Raw genomic sequence first — 16,262 nt, 5'->3', positions numbered from 1 at the left:
AATGTGCAGGCAAGGAATGTCAAAAGCATTTTAGCATGGTTCCTTCATGTTCTAAGTCTAGCATCTACCAAGCGTATCTAGTCCCAAACCCAAATGAAGTTCAATTGTAGCCAAAGAACATCAAGAGATGAAACACCACCAGAACTAGGTAAGGCACTGTAGTGTTGTTACTGCTTAAAAAAAGACCAATGATGAACAAAATATACATTATATAAGAGGACAAATTCAATGTTCAAACCAAGACAATAAGAGTAGCACTGCAGTGTAGACTAATGGGAAGGAAAAGTCTGTTCTGGGGTTACACGTTAAGCAAAAGTTTGTATCTTTTCAGCAAGGGTTGTCAGTGATTGAGTAAAGTTCACACTCACAAGGTTCTGAAACAGAATGAGAGAGAGAGGGAGGAATGGTTGTGAAAAACGGTTGAAAACTTTTTGAGGGTGAAAATTTTGGAGGTACAAAGAATTCGGTATTGGAAATTTAGAATATATAAGGTTTTTGTGAGAAAGTGACAGCAAGATTCTGAAAATCCAAGGGTAGACAGCAGAGACAGGTTGTTCATACACAGTTGGAAATTGGAGTGAGTGGAGTCACACAGTGCCGGCCCGCCACTCAAACTCTTTCCACCTATGTTCCAGCAAACTACCATTATATGCATTTTCCCAATTTTACAATTCACTCTTGCTGTAACACCCCAAAACCAAAATGACAAAACTCATCTTCTAATCTCTTTCTTCCCCAATGTCTTTGCTGAAACTTATGTTTTCATTAACATCTTCTGATTATCATCTGTAGGAACATTTTCTCAACTTTTATATCTAAGCATAGTCATTTTTTTATCCTGATTCAGCTACAAGATTACAAGCTCTTGTTTGCTTATGGTGTCTTATGGATTAAAGCTTTGAGTTACAGGGTGGAGTTAATGTTTTTAAAAACCCAAACAATTAAGATTTCATATGAAATTATTTTTAAGAAAAAAATTAATTCATTTTTTCTTAAATTATAATTAATCTTTATATATTATATATTTTTTTATAAATTAACTTATGTATAAACTAATTTTACTTTTTATTTTTTTATGTTTAAGAAAATAATTTCAATTTTCTTCTATTTTTTTTTCTTCAAATAACTCCAAAAAAGTCCTAAATTAGTATGAGCTTTTTAGATGCAGTTTCTGATTCAGGTACATAGGTTCGTTTTGTTCTTCAAAAAGCTCCGTTGGGTCGAACCCAACACTAAACTCAACCACAAACTTGAGGGGCTGTCACAGTTTCACTTTCAACCTATCAATTGTAGTAAATTTTATTTCAATATATATTTTCTTTTCATTTAGACATATTCAACAATGCATGATTATGATTTGTTTTCATTTTTTTAAAAGAAATTGCTTTATTTTTCTTTGGTGTGTTGTGTATGATAGATGATGATTGGAATTATGGTCATTTTTAATTAATATTCATGTTTTAAAAATTGGATCAGTTTGGCTCAATCATGAACTAGATTAGTGGATTATAAGTTAAACTAATGAACTACTGAGTTCTAAACATGAGAATAAAAGCTGTGGAAATAAGGAAATGTAACAAATAAAATGTGCCCAACAATATTTATTTATAATTTTGTAATAAACTTAAGAATAACATTTCCACTTTCATATTTGATGGAGTGTTCAAAGGGAGCTGGAAGGGTTACAGAGGCGTTCCCCCACACCAAGTAAGAATTCCGCATACTGATTATTTGTGAGCAGACCACATAGTTGACGCAAAAATTCCTGTCGAACATCATTCGCCTGTTTAACAACAAACCATGTTAAATGTTAAAGTGTTTCAAACAAATTGTTATTACCACTTTTTAAAATCAAACTAATACCAAAAACAATTATGATATAGAAAAATTGTATTCAATGCATGCATGCATGCATGCATTCATTACCTGCTTTAGAAATCTCATGTGTTGTGGGGCACACGTCAGTTTGAGTCCTTTGTCACCTTCTGTTGTTGTTGCAGTATGAAGGATTTGGTGAAGTTTGTCCATGCCTCGTGCAAGAGCATATTCTACTTGTTCACTTGATTGTACAAAATTCCAAATATCAGAAAGTTGCTGCTGAGAACACGAATGTTGAAGTTGAGGCAAAATAACCTGTTTCCAAGGCAGACATTATGAAGCATATAGATATTGTGGTCATTTTTTTCTCATTTTCTTTCCATGCATGAGAATTTTACGAGACAAGCTTTACCTGAAGCAGTTGAGAAGGGCGAAATCCACCAATCCACCATAGACTGCGTTCAGCTGTTGTGCACCAAGTCGCAGCAGAAGCAACATTAATGCTGACATCAAAATTTGCAGCACTTGTTTTCTTCTCCGAGAGTTCAAAATAGTGCTTCATAACTATGTCTATAAGAAACACTAGTTTGTCATCAACAACTTCATCATTTAAAGCACTCCGTATCTCACAAATAAGTCTGTTATGTTTTTCCAACCAACGTCCATTTGTCACAAATGTTGTGTTTCCTGCGGAATTCTTAACTTCAGTTGGTTTTGTAATTGCTGCAACGACTTATAATGGAAACAGATAACGAACAAAAGAATAATACAAGTCACCACAAGAGGCATAAGTTTCCATTTTCGAATGAAAGTTACTTTACATCTTTTACATCTTATATCATACAAATATATTTTAGTACTGACTATTCTATAAGTTAATCTTATCAGTGATCATTAACTATACCACTATTCTTGCTAATTACATTATTATTATATTTTATCATGGATTAATCTCATTTCTATGTAAGTTTTCCATTAAAATCCTAGAAGGTTTTTGACATTAAAACTTAAGTTGCCAAAAAAATGGAACAGCATTAACTTTATAATTGTTCTTACCATCAATTCTGAAGATTTTTTCTTTAGCATCAACCACATTCTTAGGCTTATCTGCTAAAAATCTGCTGCCCTGATTGGACTGGTTGGATGAACTCATGATTTTCTTTCAACTGGTAACAGAATGGCAACCAGTTAGCATTCAATTTCTGAATGCATTGATGAAAATGGGATGAAGAATGCAAGGTGAATATATATATCAACAAAAAGGAAAAAGAGACCACTGTTCACAAGGAAGGACACCAAGAACAGTGCAACCCTTTTGTCTTCTTTTTTTTATACCTAACACAAACAAACCCACTTAATAACACGACACCACAACATGTATTATTAACCCTTTAATGCCTTCATACATAGATTTATTGAATATTTAGAAATGAACCAACCATTAGCCACCATCTTAGTACACTTTTGGCCTTTCAAACCATCAGGGGACAAAAGTACTGATGTGGAAAATCTGTACTCTATCATCATTTTAACACCAATAATTCCATTTCGAGGAGGTAGATTCCCATTGAAACTACTGATGTGGCTCTGTGACTCACTTTCTCCACTTTTTATTATTATCTAGGTATCATCCAACTTGTCTAGATTCTTGAATCGTCACTGAATCTTCCTTTTGCCTTTAAATAAATAAAACTTATTAATCTTATCTCACGTGGAGAAAAGAGAACACTATGCTTTTCATATGGCCTCCTTCTTGAGTAAGAAATTAAATTTTTAAATGACAAACAAATAGTGCATATTTTTTACAGAATAAAATTTAAAGGAGGGGTTAATGGAAGTTTGAAACTGTTATATCGTACGTGAAATGCTATTTTATTTCACTTTATCAAATCAAAAGAAAGGAAGAAAGAAAGGCTTTTTGAAACAAAATTAAAAGTTGATGCAATAGACAAGGCCATAATTAAGAAGTAGGATTTTAAATTTAACTCAATCTTACATCGGTTTAGAAGATGAGGTGTGCACTCACTTATATACCTTGACACTTGTTTAGAAGATGAGGTGTACACTCACTTATATATAGCATGAAGTATCATGTAAGATTTCCAACACACTTCACAAGCTGAAATCTTCTAACTTGTCCGTAAAACCATATATTTATGAGTGGTCGAAGTGAACGAATAAGTCCAACAAACTTTCGTTATGAGAAACTTTATTGTTAAAGGAAATAGAGAAAGAGAGAGAGAGAGAGAGAGAAAGATACAGTGAAAAATATGATATTATATTATGCATATAAGATGCCTGGTGCATGGGTATATATATACAGATGGAAGTAGTTAACTATAGTAACCGAAGCATATTCTAACTGCCTAATACCCTCCCCTTAAAGTTATGGTTTCACAATAACCATAATTTTACGATGAAAGTTAATAAAAGAAGGCCCAGAGATTGCCTTTGTAAAGGCATCCGCAACCTGAAAACGAGCAGGAAGATGGAGTAGTTTGACAAATTGTGTTTGAGCGTAGTATCTGACAAAGTGACGATCCAGTTCCAAGTGTTTTGTACGAGAGTGTATAATGGGATTTGCACTGAGTAAAACATCACCCAGGTTATTAGAGAACAGTTTGGCTTGGCTAGTGGATATGAACAGTTCATGAAGAAGAGAATGAATTCAAATGACTTCAGTGAGAACAATTGCTATGCTTCGATACTCTACCTATGTACTGCTCCTTGAGACAACTTTCTGTTTATGAGAGGGTCATGTAATAAGATTAGCTCCAAGATAAACACAATACCCAGTTGTAGATTTGCGATCGTCGACGTCGCTTCCCTAATCTGTGTCACTGAATGCGAGAATGTCCATGGATGGACTGCTTCTGATAAGCAACCCATGAGCAGTGGTTCCAGCAAGGTATCTGAGGATACGTTTGACTGCCTTCTAGTGGTGTTCCTGTGGATTTTGCATAAATTGGCAGGCTTTGTTTACAACATAGGAGAGCTTGGGACGTGTGACGAGGATGTACTAAAGGGCACCAACAACAGAACGGTATAAAGAGGGATCTTGAACAGCAGGAGATGCATCTTTGGAGAGACGAAGTGCAAATTGCATGGGAGTGGGTACAGGGTGAGCATCTGTCATATGAGTGCACTGAAGAAGATCATTGATATATCTGGTTTGAGAAAGAAGAATATTGCCATCTTTAATGTGTTCAACTTCGATGCCAAGAAAGTAGTGGAAATGACCTAAGTCTTTGAGTGCAAAGAAGGAGCCAAGTCGTTGTATTAAGGCTTGAATTTGAGTAGGTGAAGACCCTGTAACGACAATGTCATCAGCATAAATTAAAATGAAGATAGTGAAAGATTGATGAAACTTAACAAATAGAGATGTATCACTCTTAGTAGAAATAAAACCAAATGATTCTAAAGTGGGACGTAGCTTTTCAAACCATGAGCGTGGTGCTTGCTTCAGGCCGTATATAGCTTTCTGTAACTTGCACACGAGGTTGGGAGATGAAGATTCGAATCCTGGGGGCTGCTACATGTACACATCTTTGCGAAGATCACCATTTAAGAAGGCATTGTTAACATCAATTTGATGTATGGGCCATGCAACAGACACAACGTGGGAGAGGACAACACATATGGTTGTTGGCTTGACAACGAGGCTATAGATTTCAGTGTAGTCGGTACCTGTAGTTTGACTGAATCCTTTGGCAATAAGACGTGCCTTGTGCCTCTGGAATGAGCCATCAGCATTATACTTGATTTTAAAAACCCACTTGCAGCCAACGACTTTGGATCTGTTGGGAAGAGTCGTGAAAAGCCAAGTTTGGTTTTGAATAAGTGCATTATATTCATCACGCATAACTTGAATCCAGTGTGGTGAGTGAAGAGCTTCAGTGACAATGGTAGGAATAAAAGAGTGCATATCAATGTTAGTGGTGAAAGCTTTGGGTTTAAAAATACCTGTTTTGGACCGTGTTATCATAAGATGATTATTTGTGTGTGGATCATTGGAAGAAGAAGTAGAAGAGGGAGATTCTATTATGGTAGTTAGATTATTATCAATATCATTAGTGGGTGGAGGTGTGGAGATAGATGTAGAATGACGAGGAAGAACAAATGAGGGTTGCGAAAGAATTAAAGGAATAGGCGGTGGATGAGAAGTAGGAATGTCATTGACCGGAGGTTGGATAAAATTGTATTGTGATAGATTATAAGGAAATAAATCTTGCTGAAAAACAACATGACGATAGATGTAAATTTTGCCAGATGAAGAAAGACAGATGTAGCCACGGTTGTGTATGCTATATCTAAGAAAAATACAACATGAAGAGCGAAAATCTAGTTTGTGTTTGTTATAGGGTCGAAGAAGAGGATAGCAAGCACAACCAAAGGTGCGTAAAAGAATATAGTCAGAGGCATTGGGGAAAAGAAGAGAATGAGGGGATTTGTTACCCAGAACAGGGGAGGGGAGAAGGTTAATGATGTGCGCAACTGTCATGAAAGCTTCACCCCAGAACTTGATAGGTAAGGTAGCAACAGAGAGAAAAGTGAGCCCCATATCAATAATGTCTCTATGCTTTCTTTCTATAGATCCATTTTGTTCATGTGTGTGAGGGCATATGAAACGATGATGGATGCCAAAATCAGTGGTGAACTGTTTGAAACTTAGAAATTCTTTAGCGTTGTCAGTTTGTATAGCTTTTAGTTTATATCCAATTTGATTTTCAGCAAAGATCTTAAAACGGGATAAAGCAATAGAAGCATGAGATTTATGGGAAATAAGAAACAACCATGTATAACGACTATAAGCATCTAGAAACGGAATATAATATCTTGAGCCATTGGAGACACAAACAGGTGAGGGTCCCCAAATGTCAATGAAAAACAATTGTAAAGGTGCAGTGTAATGTCTAGTAGACACATGGAAAGGTAGCTGATGTGACTTACCAATCACACAAGCATTACAAAACTGCTTCTTAGAAGTATACTGTATATTACAGGTTTTTAAAACATGTTGAACAACAGAAAAACTACTGTGCCCAATTCTACTATGCCAGAGTTGTAAAGGAGGAACATGCGATTTGTAGGAAGCATGGTGAGCAGTGTAAGATAATGAAGCAGTGGAAGAAGGAAAAACATATAGACCATCCTTAAGAAATCTTTGAAGTAAGATTTGGTGTGTGTCTTGATGTTTAACAAAGCATGAGTGAGGGTAAAATTCAAAGTAAACATTATTATCTTTTGTAAATTGGGCAACACTAATGAGATTTTTGGTGATATGAGGAACATGAAGCAGATTACGTAGAAGAAATTTGATGTTTGTTTTTGGTACAACATAGAAAGCAGAGCTAGTGTGTATTATGTGCATACCTTGGTCGTTGCCAACCTTTAAAGTTTTGGATCCATGATAAGGTGATTTGGTGTGAAAAACTGAGGAATCTTTTGTTATATGATTTGAAGCTCCACTGTCAGGGTACCAAAGAGGATCCTCAATGGTGGAAGGTGCACCTAGAATGGATGGAGCACAGTCATCATCTGCTAAGAACGAAGATTGTGATACATTAGCTGTGTAAGAAGAATGGATAGGAGGATCATACCTATGCCAACAAGTATCAGTAGTGTGGCCTTGCTTTGGATCCATGATAAGGTAATTTGGTGTGAAAAACTGAGGAATCTTTTGTTATATGATTTGAAGCTCCACTGTCAGGGTACCAAAGAGGATCCTCAATGGTGGAAGGTGCACCTAGAATGGATGGAGCACAGTCATCATCTGCTAAGAACGAAGATTGTGATACGTTGGCTGTGTAAGAAGAATGGATAGGAGGATCATACCTACGCCAACAAGTATCAGTAGTGTGGCCTTGTTTGTGTCAGATCTGACAATGCGGTATTGAAGAATTCCATGGTGCAGGAGGACGAAAGATGGGTCGTGATTCAGGGAAAGAGTTCACCGAGGTGGAATGTGAAGAACGATTATGTGTGTGACCACCACGATAGGCTTTGTGTTGAAAACTGGGCTTCTTGTTCGGACGAGGAGAAGACCATGATGTAGAAACGTGCTTTGCTTGAATAATGGAGTTTTGCAAGAATTTGTGTTTTTCAAACCTTTCTTCTTGAGCAAGGAGTAGAGACTCGAGCTCATCAGCAGTGTATGGTTCAGATCGAGAGAGAATAGCGGTGATGAAACCATCATATTCTTCCGAGAGACATCGAGGATTGCATCAATGTGTTCCGCAGTGGAAATGCAGGCACCTATAGCAGAAAGGGAGTCAACAGTCTTCTTGATATCAAGAAGATAGTTGGTAATGTTTCTGTCGTTCTTTGGTGTGTGAAGAAGAAGATGCAGCTTTTTGATGGTGGCCCTGGTGTGAGATGCGTAATATGTTGACAGGCGGTTCCAAATGGCAGCAAAAGTGTCTAAACCTACCATTTCTGTTAAAATGGAGGATGACATTGAGGCAAGTAACTAGGTTACAAGTAACTGGTCTTGCTTATGATGAAGTAGAAAAACAGGGTTTTCAGTGGGTTCTTGATCTTGGTCGTTAGAGGGAAGAAACTTTGATGGAATATTAGTGCCATCAAGAAGATGCATGAGATCTAGACCTCAGAGGGTGGCAAAGATCTGTTGTTTCCAGATCAAAAAGTTTTCATTCGTGAGTTTGAGTGTAATCAGGGTGGAAAAATGATGTAAGGAGGATAAAGCCATGGGTGAGTTGGGTTGCAAAAAAACAGAGGAAGAGGTAACTGAGGGAGAAGAAAGAACAAAAGTCATGAAAGAGAGAAAGCTCTGTAAAACATGTTAAAGGAATTAGAGAAAGAAAGATTCAGTTAAAAATATGATATTATATTTTGCATATAAGATAGTGCATGGGTATATATATATATGGAAATAGTTACAACTATAGTAAACGAAACATATTCTAACTGTCTAATATTTATATAACTCTGATATCATATTAAAAGATTTGACTTTAAACCTAACTTGGTCTTATAAAAATAATTTATAAGATGAAATTTTCACCTAATTATATCCTATTAAATTTTATACTAACTCGTAAAAGTTAAAAACAGAAATACCTGACAAATTTAACAAAGTAAACAATGGTGGAGTAATTACATAACCTAGAGTGTTGAAAATGGTATTAGTGACAAACTTGCTTCTCACATAAGTATTCAGGTCTTTATTTTCTACCAAACTTCCATGTGTAAATGTAATTAGTGGTGAACATGACTGAAGATTTTAGAAAGGTGAGTGGATTAGCACTTTCAAACCTTTTTTTTACTGTTACGTATAGAGAGTGTTCAAGAGGTAGTGCAGTGCTTACTCGATTTTGGTAGTGTTAGGAAAAACAATATCCTTTGAAAAATTTATCAATAAGATTTTAATAAAATATTATTTACGCAAATTTATTTAATTTAAAATACACATATTTAATTAATTTATTTATGTTATGTAATAGTTATTTTTAAATCGAGAAGTTCAATAATTCAATTGTGGTTCAACAAGTATATTATAATGCATGAAATCATATTAAAGAATCTTAACCTTTAACACTAAAACTAAATAATAAAATCTAATTTTAATTATAAATTTAACATTCCAAATGTATACAAACTAGTATCTTCACCTCTGCAACGGAAATATTTTAAATATTTTATATTTATTTAAATGATAATATTAGAATTTAAAATAATTAATAAATTACATATATTTAAATAAATTTATTTTTCTAAAATGTAATATTTTAAATTATAATATTAGTTATACAATAATTTATAAGTTTAAATTAAATGAATTAAGAATCAATATAAATGTAAAATATATATAATTATTATATTAAAATCACAATATAGAAAAAATTGAAGATTAATAATATTTTAAAATACTTATAACACGATAAAATAAAATGAATAATAGTTAATCGCACTATCATATTTTTAAAATTATAAACTTAATTTGTAATATTATAATATTAAATTTTTATTAGAGGTAGAATATACGTTTACTGTGAAATGATAAACTTTTATGAGCCAACACCTAAATCCAATCCAGCAGAACACATTATATGTCTAAAAATACACCATAGGAATGATGTTCATATTTTCTTTGTATTCAAATGATGGAAGTTTTTGGAAATTACAATTATACTAAATAAATTACTATTTTGGATTATAAATGATAAGTATAAACAACCATAGAAAAGAACATCATTTCATTATCAAAATAATGAAATAGTTATATAAGATCTATAAAATACAAAAGTAATAAAAACACATGAACTAAATATACCTTTTATTTAAACATTCTTCGTAATCAAATGAGCTCGGATATGTTATTTTCATATATGTATGTTTAATTCATTTGATACCTGCAAAAATAAAGCATTAGTAATCTTTTAGATACAATGTTCATGACAGACTAATGAAGAAAGTAATTTTAAAAATGATATATTCATGTAGCTTCCTTATACATGTTAACCACGTAGAAAATAGTAAACAAAAGCAGCAAGCCAAAACTTAAATTATATACTTGTACATGTATGCATAATTTTGGGAAACTCTGTATGTTGTTTTCATATTATTAAATAAAGACTTTTGACATAGTAATTGTCACATAATCCATCATGTCTTGAATTATAGGAAATATTATTAGAGAATAATGCAACAAGTTCACTACTTTTGACCAACTCTATTTAACACTCAATCCATACATCAATTTCATGGAAAATGTAAAATAATTTCCAAAAACAAAAGAAGTGAGATGTATTGTTAAATTTAAAGTTTGATAGCAAAAGAAATACTCAGGAAAAGAATAGAACATACTAAAGAAAATACAAAATGGACTACATAACAACTTTTCTTTAGGTGCTATAATATGGGTGTTGATCAATATTGTATTTAATGTCAACACATCTCAATTTCCACAACATGTTAAGTGCATTATTGCAAAAAAGTAAAAAATAAAAGAGAAATCTCAATATAACCATAAACAATTAATAAAATCATGGAACTATTTAAAATTATGATGAATGATTAAGTACCTGTCATAGTTTTTGTCTCATTAGTTTAAAGAAATATATAACTGAAGTTAATACTTATAGAATCTTCCTATACAATGAAATAGAGATAAAAAAAAAAACATATTAAAAGTTTGATCACTTTATTTAGGAAGCATTTAGTGAAAAATATTATAATACAGAAACTAATATAATTCAATTATATACCATAATACTTTAGATGTAAAATTTAGAAAAAAAAATACAATGATATTGGTTAACAATTGCAAATTATTTCTACAATAAAAAGGTAAATGGATAATCTTGTTAGTTATTTTTTCATCTAAAAAAAGGATGTGATATCAAACATATTGATTAGCAATTAAATATTTTGCTGATTTTAACTATTTGTTATTTTTTTATCATTTTTTTTCTTTAGATTAATTGGTGAAGTATTGATCAAAATACTTAATCGTTTCACCAAAATTTTGATTAGAATATTTTAGTCCAAATTTTAGAACACAAGTATGAATGTATATGAGATGCATATGTAGTAACAAACTTGTTTTTCCTAGTATTAGAATTAAATCTGTTAATTGTTATGATAAATAATTAAGATTAAAATATACAAATAATCTAGTCTTTTAAAAAGTTACATCTCTTATGTGTTTATGAGATATAATTAATTTCACAATAACTTTTTATGCAATATTTAAAAATAAATAGTAATGATTAAATCTTATGATTAAACTAAAAATATTTTGTTTCAAAGTTATATCTTTAATTTCTCCAATTTATTATTTACTTAAGAAAAAAAGTATAGTAATGATAAAAGTACTCCTTTTAGAAGACCCAAACATTTTCTCCTTAGTTAATAGAAATGGAAGGGAATTTTTATTTATTAATTTTAAATATTTTTTATAATAAAAAATTAAATAAATAATTAATTTCAGGTTGATAGAAAGATACAAAAAACAAAACATTTCTGTGAAATTATTTTTTATTATTATACTTTTATAATCTGTTTATTTATTTTAATATAAAAAATTCTTTGCTCTTAATTTTTAATTGTTTCATCACTCAGTAGTGTAGTTTTTTTTATTTTATTTCTATTTTATCGAGTTTTTCTTCTGTTTCCTTTCCTTTCCTTTCCATTCTTGATAAGCTTAGATGAATAGAAACCTAGAAGGCTGTCTCTGTGTGGCTTCTACATTTTGTTGCGCATTTCTCTGTAATTCCACTGCGGAATTCGAATATTCGAGAAAAGCTACGACCCAGACGAACTTCAATTTCATTTTAGTAACATTTTAAGGTTCTTCTACTATTTTCTATTTTTAATTCTCCACTTCAATTATTCAAATCTCACATGCCCATTTTTGGTTTCTGTTACTTTTCAATGATCCATGCTCATTAAACCTCTGTTTCATAATTGAAAAAATAGAGTATAATAATGCATATAGCTATTAGCATCTCTGTTTATGTAATTTTACAATTTTTTCTTAACTTAAAAAAAAAAAATATCTTCACCAATACAGAATACCACTCAAGTACGGGACATTTTCACCAAAAATGCAGAATACTTCTGTAAGAAATTATCTCCAAATCCAGCCATACTTCTTTTCTGCGGAGAATGAGACTTCAAGGGCCGAGGTGCATTTGCCAAGGGATGGATATGGATTAAATGTGAATGGTTTGCCTATCCTTGCAAATAATGAAGGCAAGTAGTACTAACTGGTGCAGCTTATTTACTCCATACGTCCTTGCGATCATGAAGTTTTATTCTGTATAATGATAGTTTATGACTGGGTGTTTAACTTCTCTCATTGATTCTTGAAATATCTGTTGATGTGTAGCTATGTTTAATAGATTTTGGATGTAATAGACTTTTTAAGAATGGACTGTAAGTGCCAATGCCACCTAATGCTAGGAAACATTTGGTAGTGCTGGAATAATTAATGAGGGTTATCGGCTTGTTTTGTAATTGTTAGAATTGGTTTAGAATATGCTAAATAAGATTTATTTAAAAGTTGTTTTGGGTAGTAACTATCTGTTCCTGTACCTAAGATTACTTGTCTTTTACTTTTTCTTTTCTCATCATTGTATCACAAATCTGCATATAAATATGACTACTTAAGGGAGACCTTTTCAAGCTCTCGAAATATACACTCTTTTTCTTTATTTTCTGAAGTGTAATGATGCACTAACCAGATATTTTATGATGAATGAATGGACTGTGCAGTGTGTGTTTTGCAGAAGATTTTTTTAATGCATTATGTACAAACACTGGAAGATTCCTTGAATAGTTACATGTTAGGAGTTTCACATTGGGTAAAATAAGAAGCTCCTTGTGGTATTTGAGTCCTGAGATTCTCTCACATAATAGATTAGTTGTAACGAATTCAAGTTTAGAGCTGAGAGTCCGCATTGAGTGGAGATGTCCTTAAAATTGGTACTTTCATTGAGTTGAGGTAATTGCTTATAGGTTGGATTAAGGTGCAATATATAACTGAAGTCATCAAAGAGAGAAGTACTACTATCGGGTCAATGTTGATATTTTGGATTCTGCTCTTGTAATTACTCCTAATATAATACATTGCAAAGTCCTGTGACAAAAAGCATAGCTTGCACTACGGATAGTATTACTAGTAGCCATTGTTAAAAAATGTATTACAAGGTTATAGAATTTAACTTTGTATCTTGACTTTGTACTACCTTACATTGTTAGAAATAAATTGCTTTGAACTACGGCTTGATAGTTGTAATCATCTAGTCCTCTTTAATATTTTGTATCTTGCGACGCTTTAATTTCTTGGTTTCATTGATGGGTCTGTGTCTCTGATTCATTTTCATTATTTATATTAGGTTTCAATGTGGTATGGTTATAGCAATTTCTTACAAACGATTGCAAAATAGATGTCTTACAAGTTTACAATTCAAATTCTATGATACAGATGAAGGGAATAATGGGATAAAATCCTACATCCCGGATGAAATGATTTGGGACTGGAAATACAGTCAGATGAACCAAGCCAATGAAGTAATGGACCAGCCTCATGAGCAAGACAAGGAAATTGGATATGAAGAAAGCACATCACCAGCAACCTATGAGGGTCTTGAACATAAATTTATTGATGAAATCATGAAATTAACTAGGGATAGAAGTGACGCTGAGGATGCAGAATTTGCTCGGCACAAGGAGGTCAGAATGTAGTTGAATTAGTATTTGTGTGCACTACGGGTGGAATAATTTGTATTAAATTTATGGTTTAGATATAAAATTTATTTGTGTGCCTTCACTAAACATTATGCTTTCTTTGTAAAATTTAGATTTTATTATGTTAAAATAATATTAGAATTATGTCAATTTATTTATTTATCAATTTAACTTGCTATTTTTCATTTTGTGACAAATTATGCTTCTATTTTATTATATTACAGCTTTTCATAATTTATTGTAATTTCATGCTAATTTCCTATTTAATATAGTGTTAAAAAATATATTTTTGATTGTTATCAGTTCGAGTACAATTCAACTATGGTGGGCTAAACTGAACTTGTCATTTCTAACAGTTTAATGACCTGTTTAGTTTTAAAACATTGGAGGTAATTTTAAATTTTTCATGTTGTGTGTGTGTGTGTGTGTGTTTTTTTTTTTTTTTAATTTTAACGTCTGATTCATAACTATGATGGCGTAATCAGTACTTTGAAGTCACATGATTTAAAATAACATAGAAAATAATTCTGGGGGAGGCAAATTGTTCTTTTAAGAAAGCAGACTTAGAAATTAGAAAATTATATCATATACAGAAGGCCATGTTCAGTTTTCTTCATTCAGGTAGTAGTTTCATTCTTTTGTGCGTAAATAATTAGCATTTCCTTGCATTTCAATATAGACAAATTTGGGACCAAAGTTTTATTAGAGACGTTTTAGCGTGGAGCAACAGAGCCTATGTGTATTCTTCAGGGAGCAGAAAAGCTAAAAAGTTTTTCTGCCTTTATAACATTTGTTTAACTGAATTGTGTGTAGGATTTAGGAATAACAGTTTTGCATAGTGAATCTCCATGGAGGGTAAGAAGATTCAAAATTAAACAAAATACTTTTATAATTTGTATAATTGAGGACCATCAACAAACTAGTAAGGAATGATGATTTTATAAATGAGAAACAGGCATAAAAAGCAATTGGATAGAATGGATTTTTTATCCAATCCAAGTAAGCTAGAAAAGATATACAATTGGGTGAAGAACAAAGTCATTCACATTTTTTATGGTGTTATTTTGAATGAGTCAGCTTTCAGTTTTTGGCTTTTCCCTGATCTTGTCGGTGATGTCACCACTACTTGTGAATCTTCTCGTAGGGCCATTCTGTTTATATACATTATTACATATCCCACTTGACACTATGAAATGAAAAGATTGTCATGTTTATATCATCAGTTGATGAAGTGAACATAGATCGAGTTAGGTAAACCATTTTTTTATTAAACCAACTCAAGCTTTGCTGTTTTGCTTGTTTGAAAATTCTTGGTGGCATATTATCTGACTATTTCAAACTTAATGCATATTGTTGTGGCAGAGAATCCTTGAGATAAACACCGAGTACCAGGAAAAGCTATCCTCACTCGGAGCTCTACAAGCAACTCAGCGAGAAGAGTTTCTCCGGAAAGAATTACATGCAAGAGTTAATCAACATCATGAAGGTAGAAGAAACCACTGCCCCAACATGAATGTGGCAGATGCCTATGGCTACGTATGTCCTCCAATACTGTGTGATGGAGAAGCAATTGATAGTAGGTTCCATGGTGCTATTGAGTATAAGCATGATGGGGAACGAACCCTGCGTTCTTCAAGAGGGAGAAGTCGAGGAGGTGAGGCAAAGGTTCCTCTGCCCCCTGGTCGTGTTTACAATAACAGTGCTGTGTATCACTAACTAAACCTAATTAATGGATTGGAGACTGCTGCTAACTTCCTAATCCTACTCCATCCTCATTCACTTGAGTGAGGATCAAATATCCTTGCTGTGGTAGCTAATTGTGCAAAAAGGTTAAAATTCATGCTTATTCATTATAACATTCATTTTCATTTGATTCCTATATGAAAAAGGCTTTTAAACTAGTCCATGTACATGCAATTGATTTTAACATTATCCCGCTGGGGATTGTTGTTTTAAGATCTTGAGGATTGGATGCAACTTATTATGGTGTATAGGGACTAATAAATTCTTAGAACAAAAACAAATGACATGAGGAGGACCTAATTGCATGCAAGTAGCTGCCATGTATGGAGACTAAGAATATAGCATTCATAATCTGTTGTATGACTCAATTTCAACAGAATTAATAACAGATAATGGGGACCTAATTGAAAGCAATTATTTGATTAAATTGGAAATTCTTTTATTTAGGGATTAAATCGAAAAAACTAGAGATTAACATACAAAAAACA

The 16,262-nt window shown here is 32.5% G+C and overlaps 2 protein-coding genes across 3 annotated transcripts; one reads left to right on the top strand and one right to left on the bottom strand.

The window, feature by feature from the left end:
- Positions 1-1,556: 1,556 nt before the first annotated feature.
- Positions 1,557-3,129, bottom strand: LOC137828268 (transcription factor TGA4-like). 2 transcript variants are annotated; one of them, XM_068634758.1, is made up of 4 exons: positions 2,875-3,129; positions 2,231-2,550; positions 1,927-2,133; positions 1,557-1,783 (listed from the first exon to the last, which is right to left on the bottom strand). In XM_068634758.1, exons 1-4 carry the CDS (start codon positions 2,969-2,971, stop codon positions 1,664-1,666), a joined length of 744 nt encoding a protein of 247 aa, XP_068490859.1. In that variant the 5' UTR covers positions 2,972-3,129; the 3' UTR covers positions 1,557-1,663. The 2 variants fall into 2 exon arrangements, with proteins under 2 accessions (XP_068490859.1, XP_068490860.1); XM_068634759.1 differs by having other exon boundaries at positions 2,231-2,505; positions 2,875-3,116.
- Positions 3,130-11,887: 8,758 nt separating this feature from the next.
- Positions 11,888-15,987, top strand: LOC137828642 (uncharacterized). Its single transcript, XM_068635297.1, has 4 exons — positions 11,888-12,129; positions 12,353-12,534; positions 13,769-14,016; positions 15,394-15,987. The coding sequence occupies exons 2-4, from the start codon at positions 12,387-12,389 to the stop codon at positions 15,745-15,747; spliced, it is 750 nt and encodes a 249-aa protein (XP_068491398.1). The 5' UTR covers positions 11,888-12,129; positions 12,353-12,386; the 3' UTR covers positions 15,748-15,987.
- The last annotated feature ends 275 nt before the right edge of the window (positions 15,988-16,262 follow it).

Source organism: Phaseolus vulgaris, chromosome 7 (genome assembly GCF_000499845.2).
Source record: "Phaseolus vulgaris cultivar G19833 chromosome 7, P. vulgaris v2.0, whole genome shotgun sequence".
Classification (NCBI taxonomy): domain Eukaryota; kingdom Viridiplantae; phylum Streptophyta; class Magnoliopsida; order Fabales; family Fabaceae; genus Phaseolus; species Phaseolus vulgaris.
This window is presented reverse-complemented; position numbering and strand designations above follow the sequence as displayed.

Coding starts and splice junctions, on each gene's coding strand:
- LOC137828268 (XM_068634758.1), bottom strand. CDS start 2,971: ATGAGTTCATCCAACCAGTCCAATCAGGGCAGCAGATTTTTAGCAGAT. Junction 2,551..2,874: donor AAAAATCTTCAGAATTGATG/GTAAGAACAATT, acceptor TTCCATTATAAG/TCGTTGCAGCAATTACAAAA. Junction 2,134..2,230: donor GCCCTTCTCAACTGCTTCAG/GTAAAGCTTGTC, acceptor CCTTGGAAACAG/GTTATTTTGCCTCAACTTCA.
- LOC137828642 (XM_068635297.1), top strand. CDS start 12,387: ATGCAGAATACTTCTGTAAGAAATTATCTCCAAATCCAGCCATACTTC. Junction 12,535..13,768: donor TATCCTTGCAAATAATGAAG/GCAAGTAGTACT, acceptor TCTATGATACAG/ATGAAGGGAATAATGGGATA. Junction 14,017..15,393: donor AATTTGCTCGGCACAAGGAG/GTCAGAATGTAG, acceptor TTGTTGTGGCAG/AGAATCCTTGAGATAAACAC.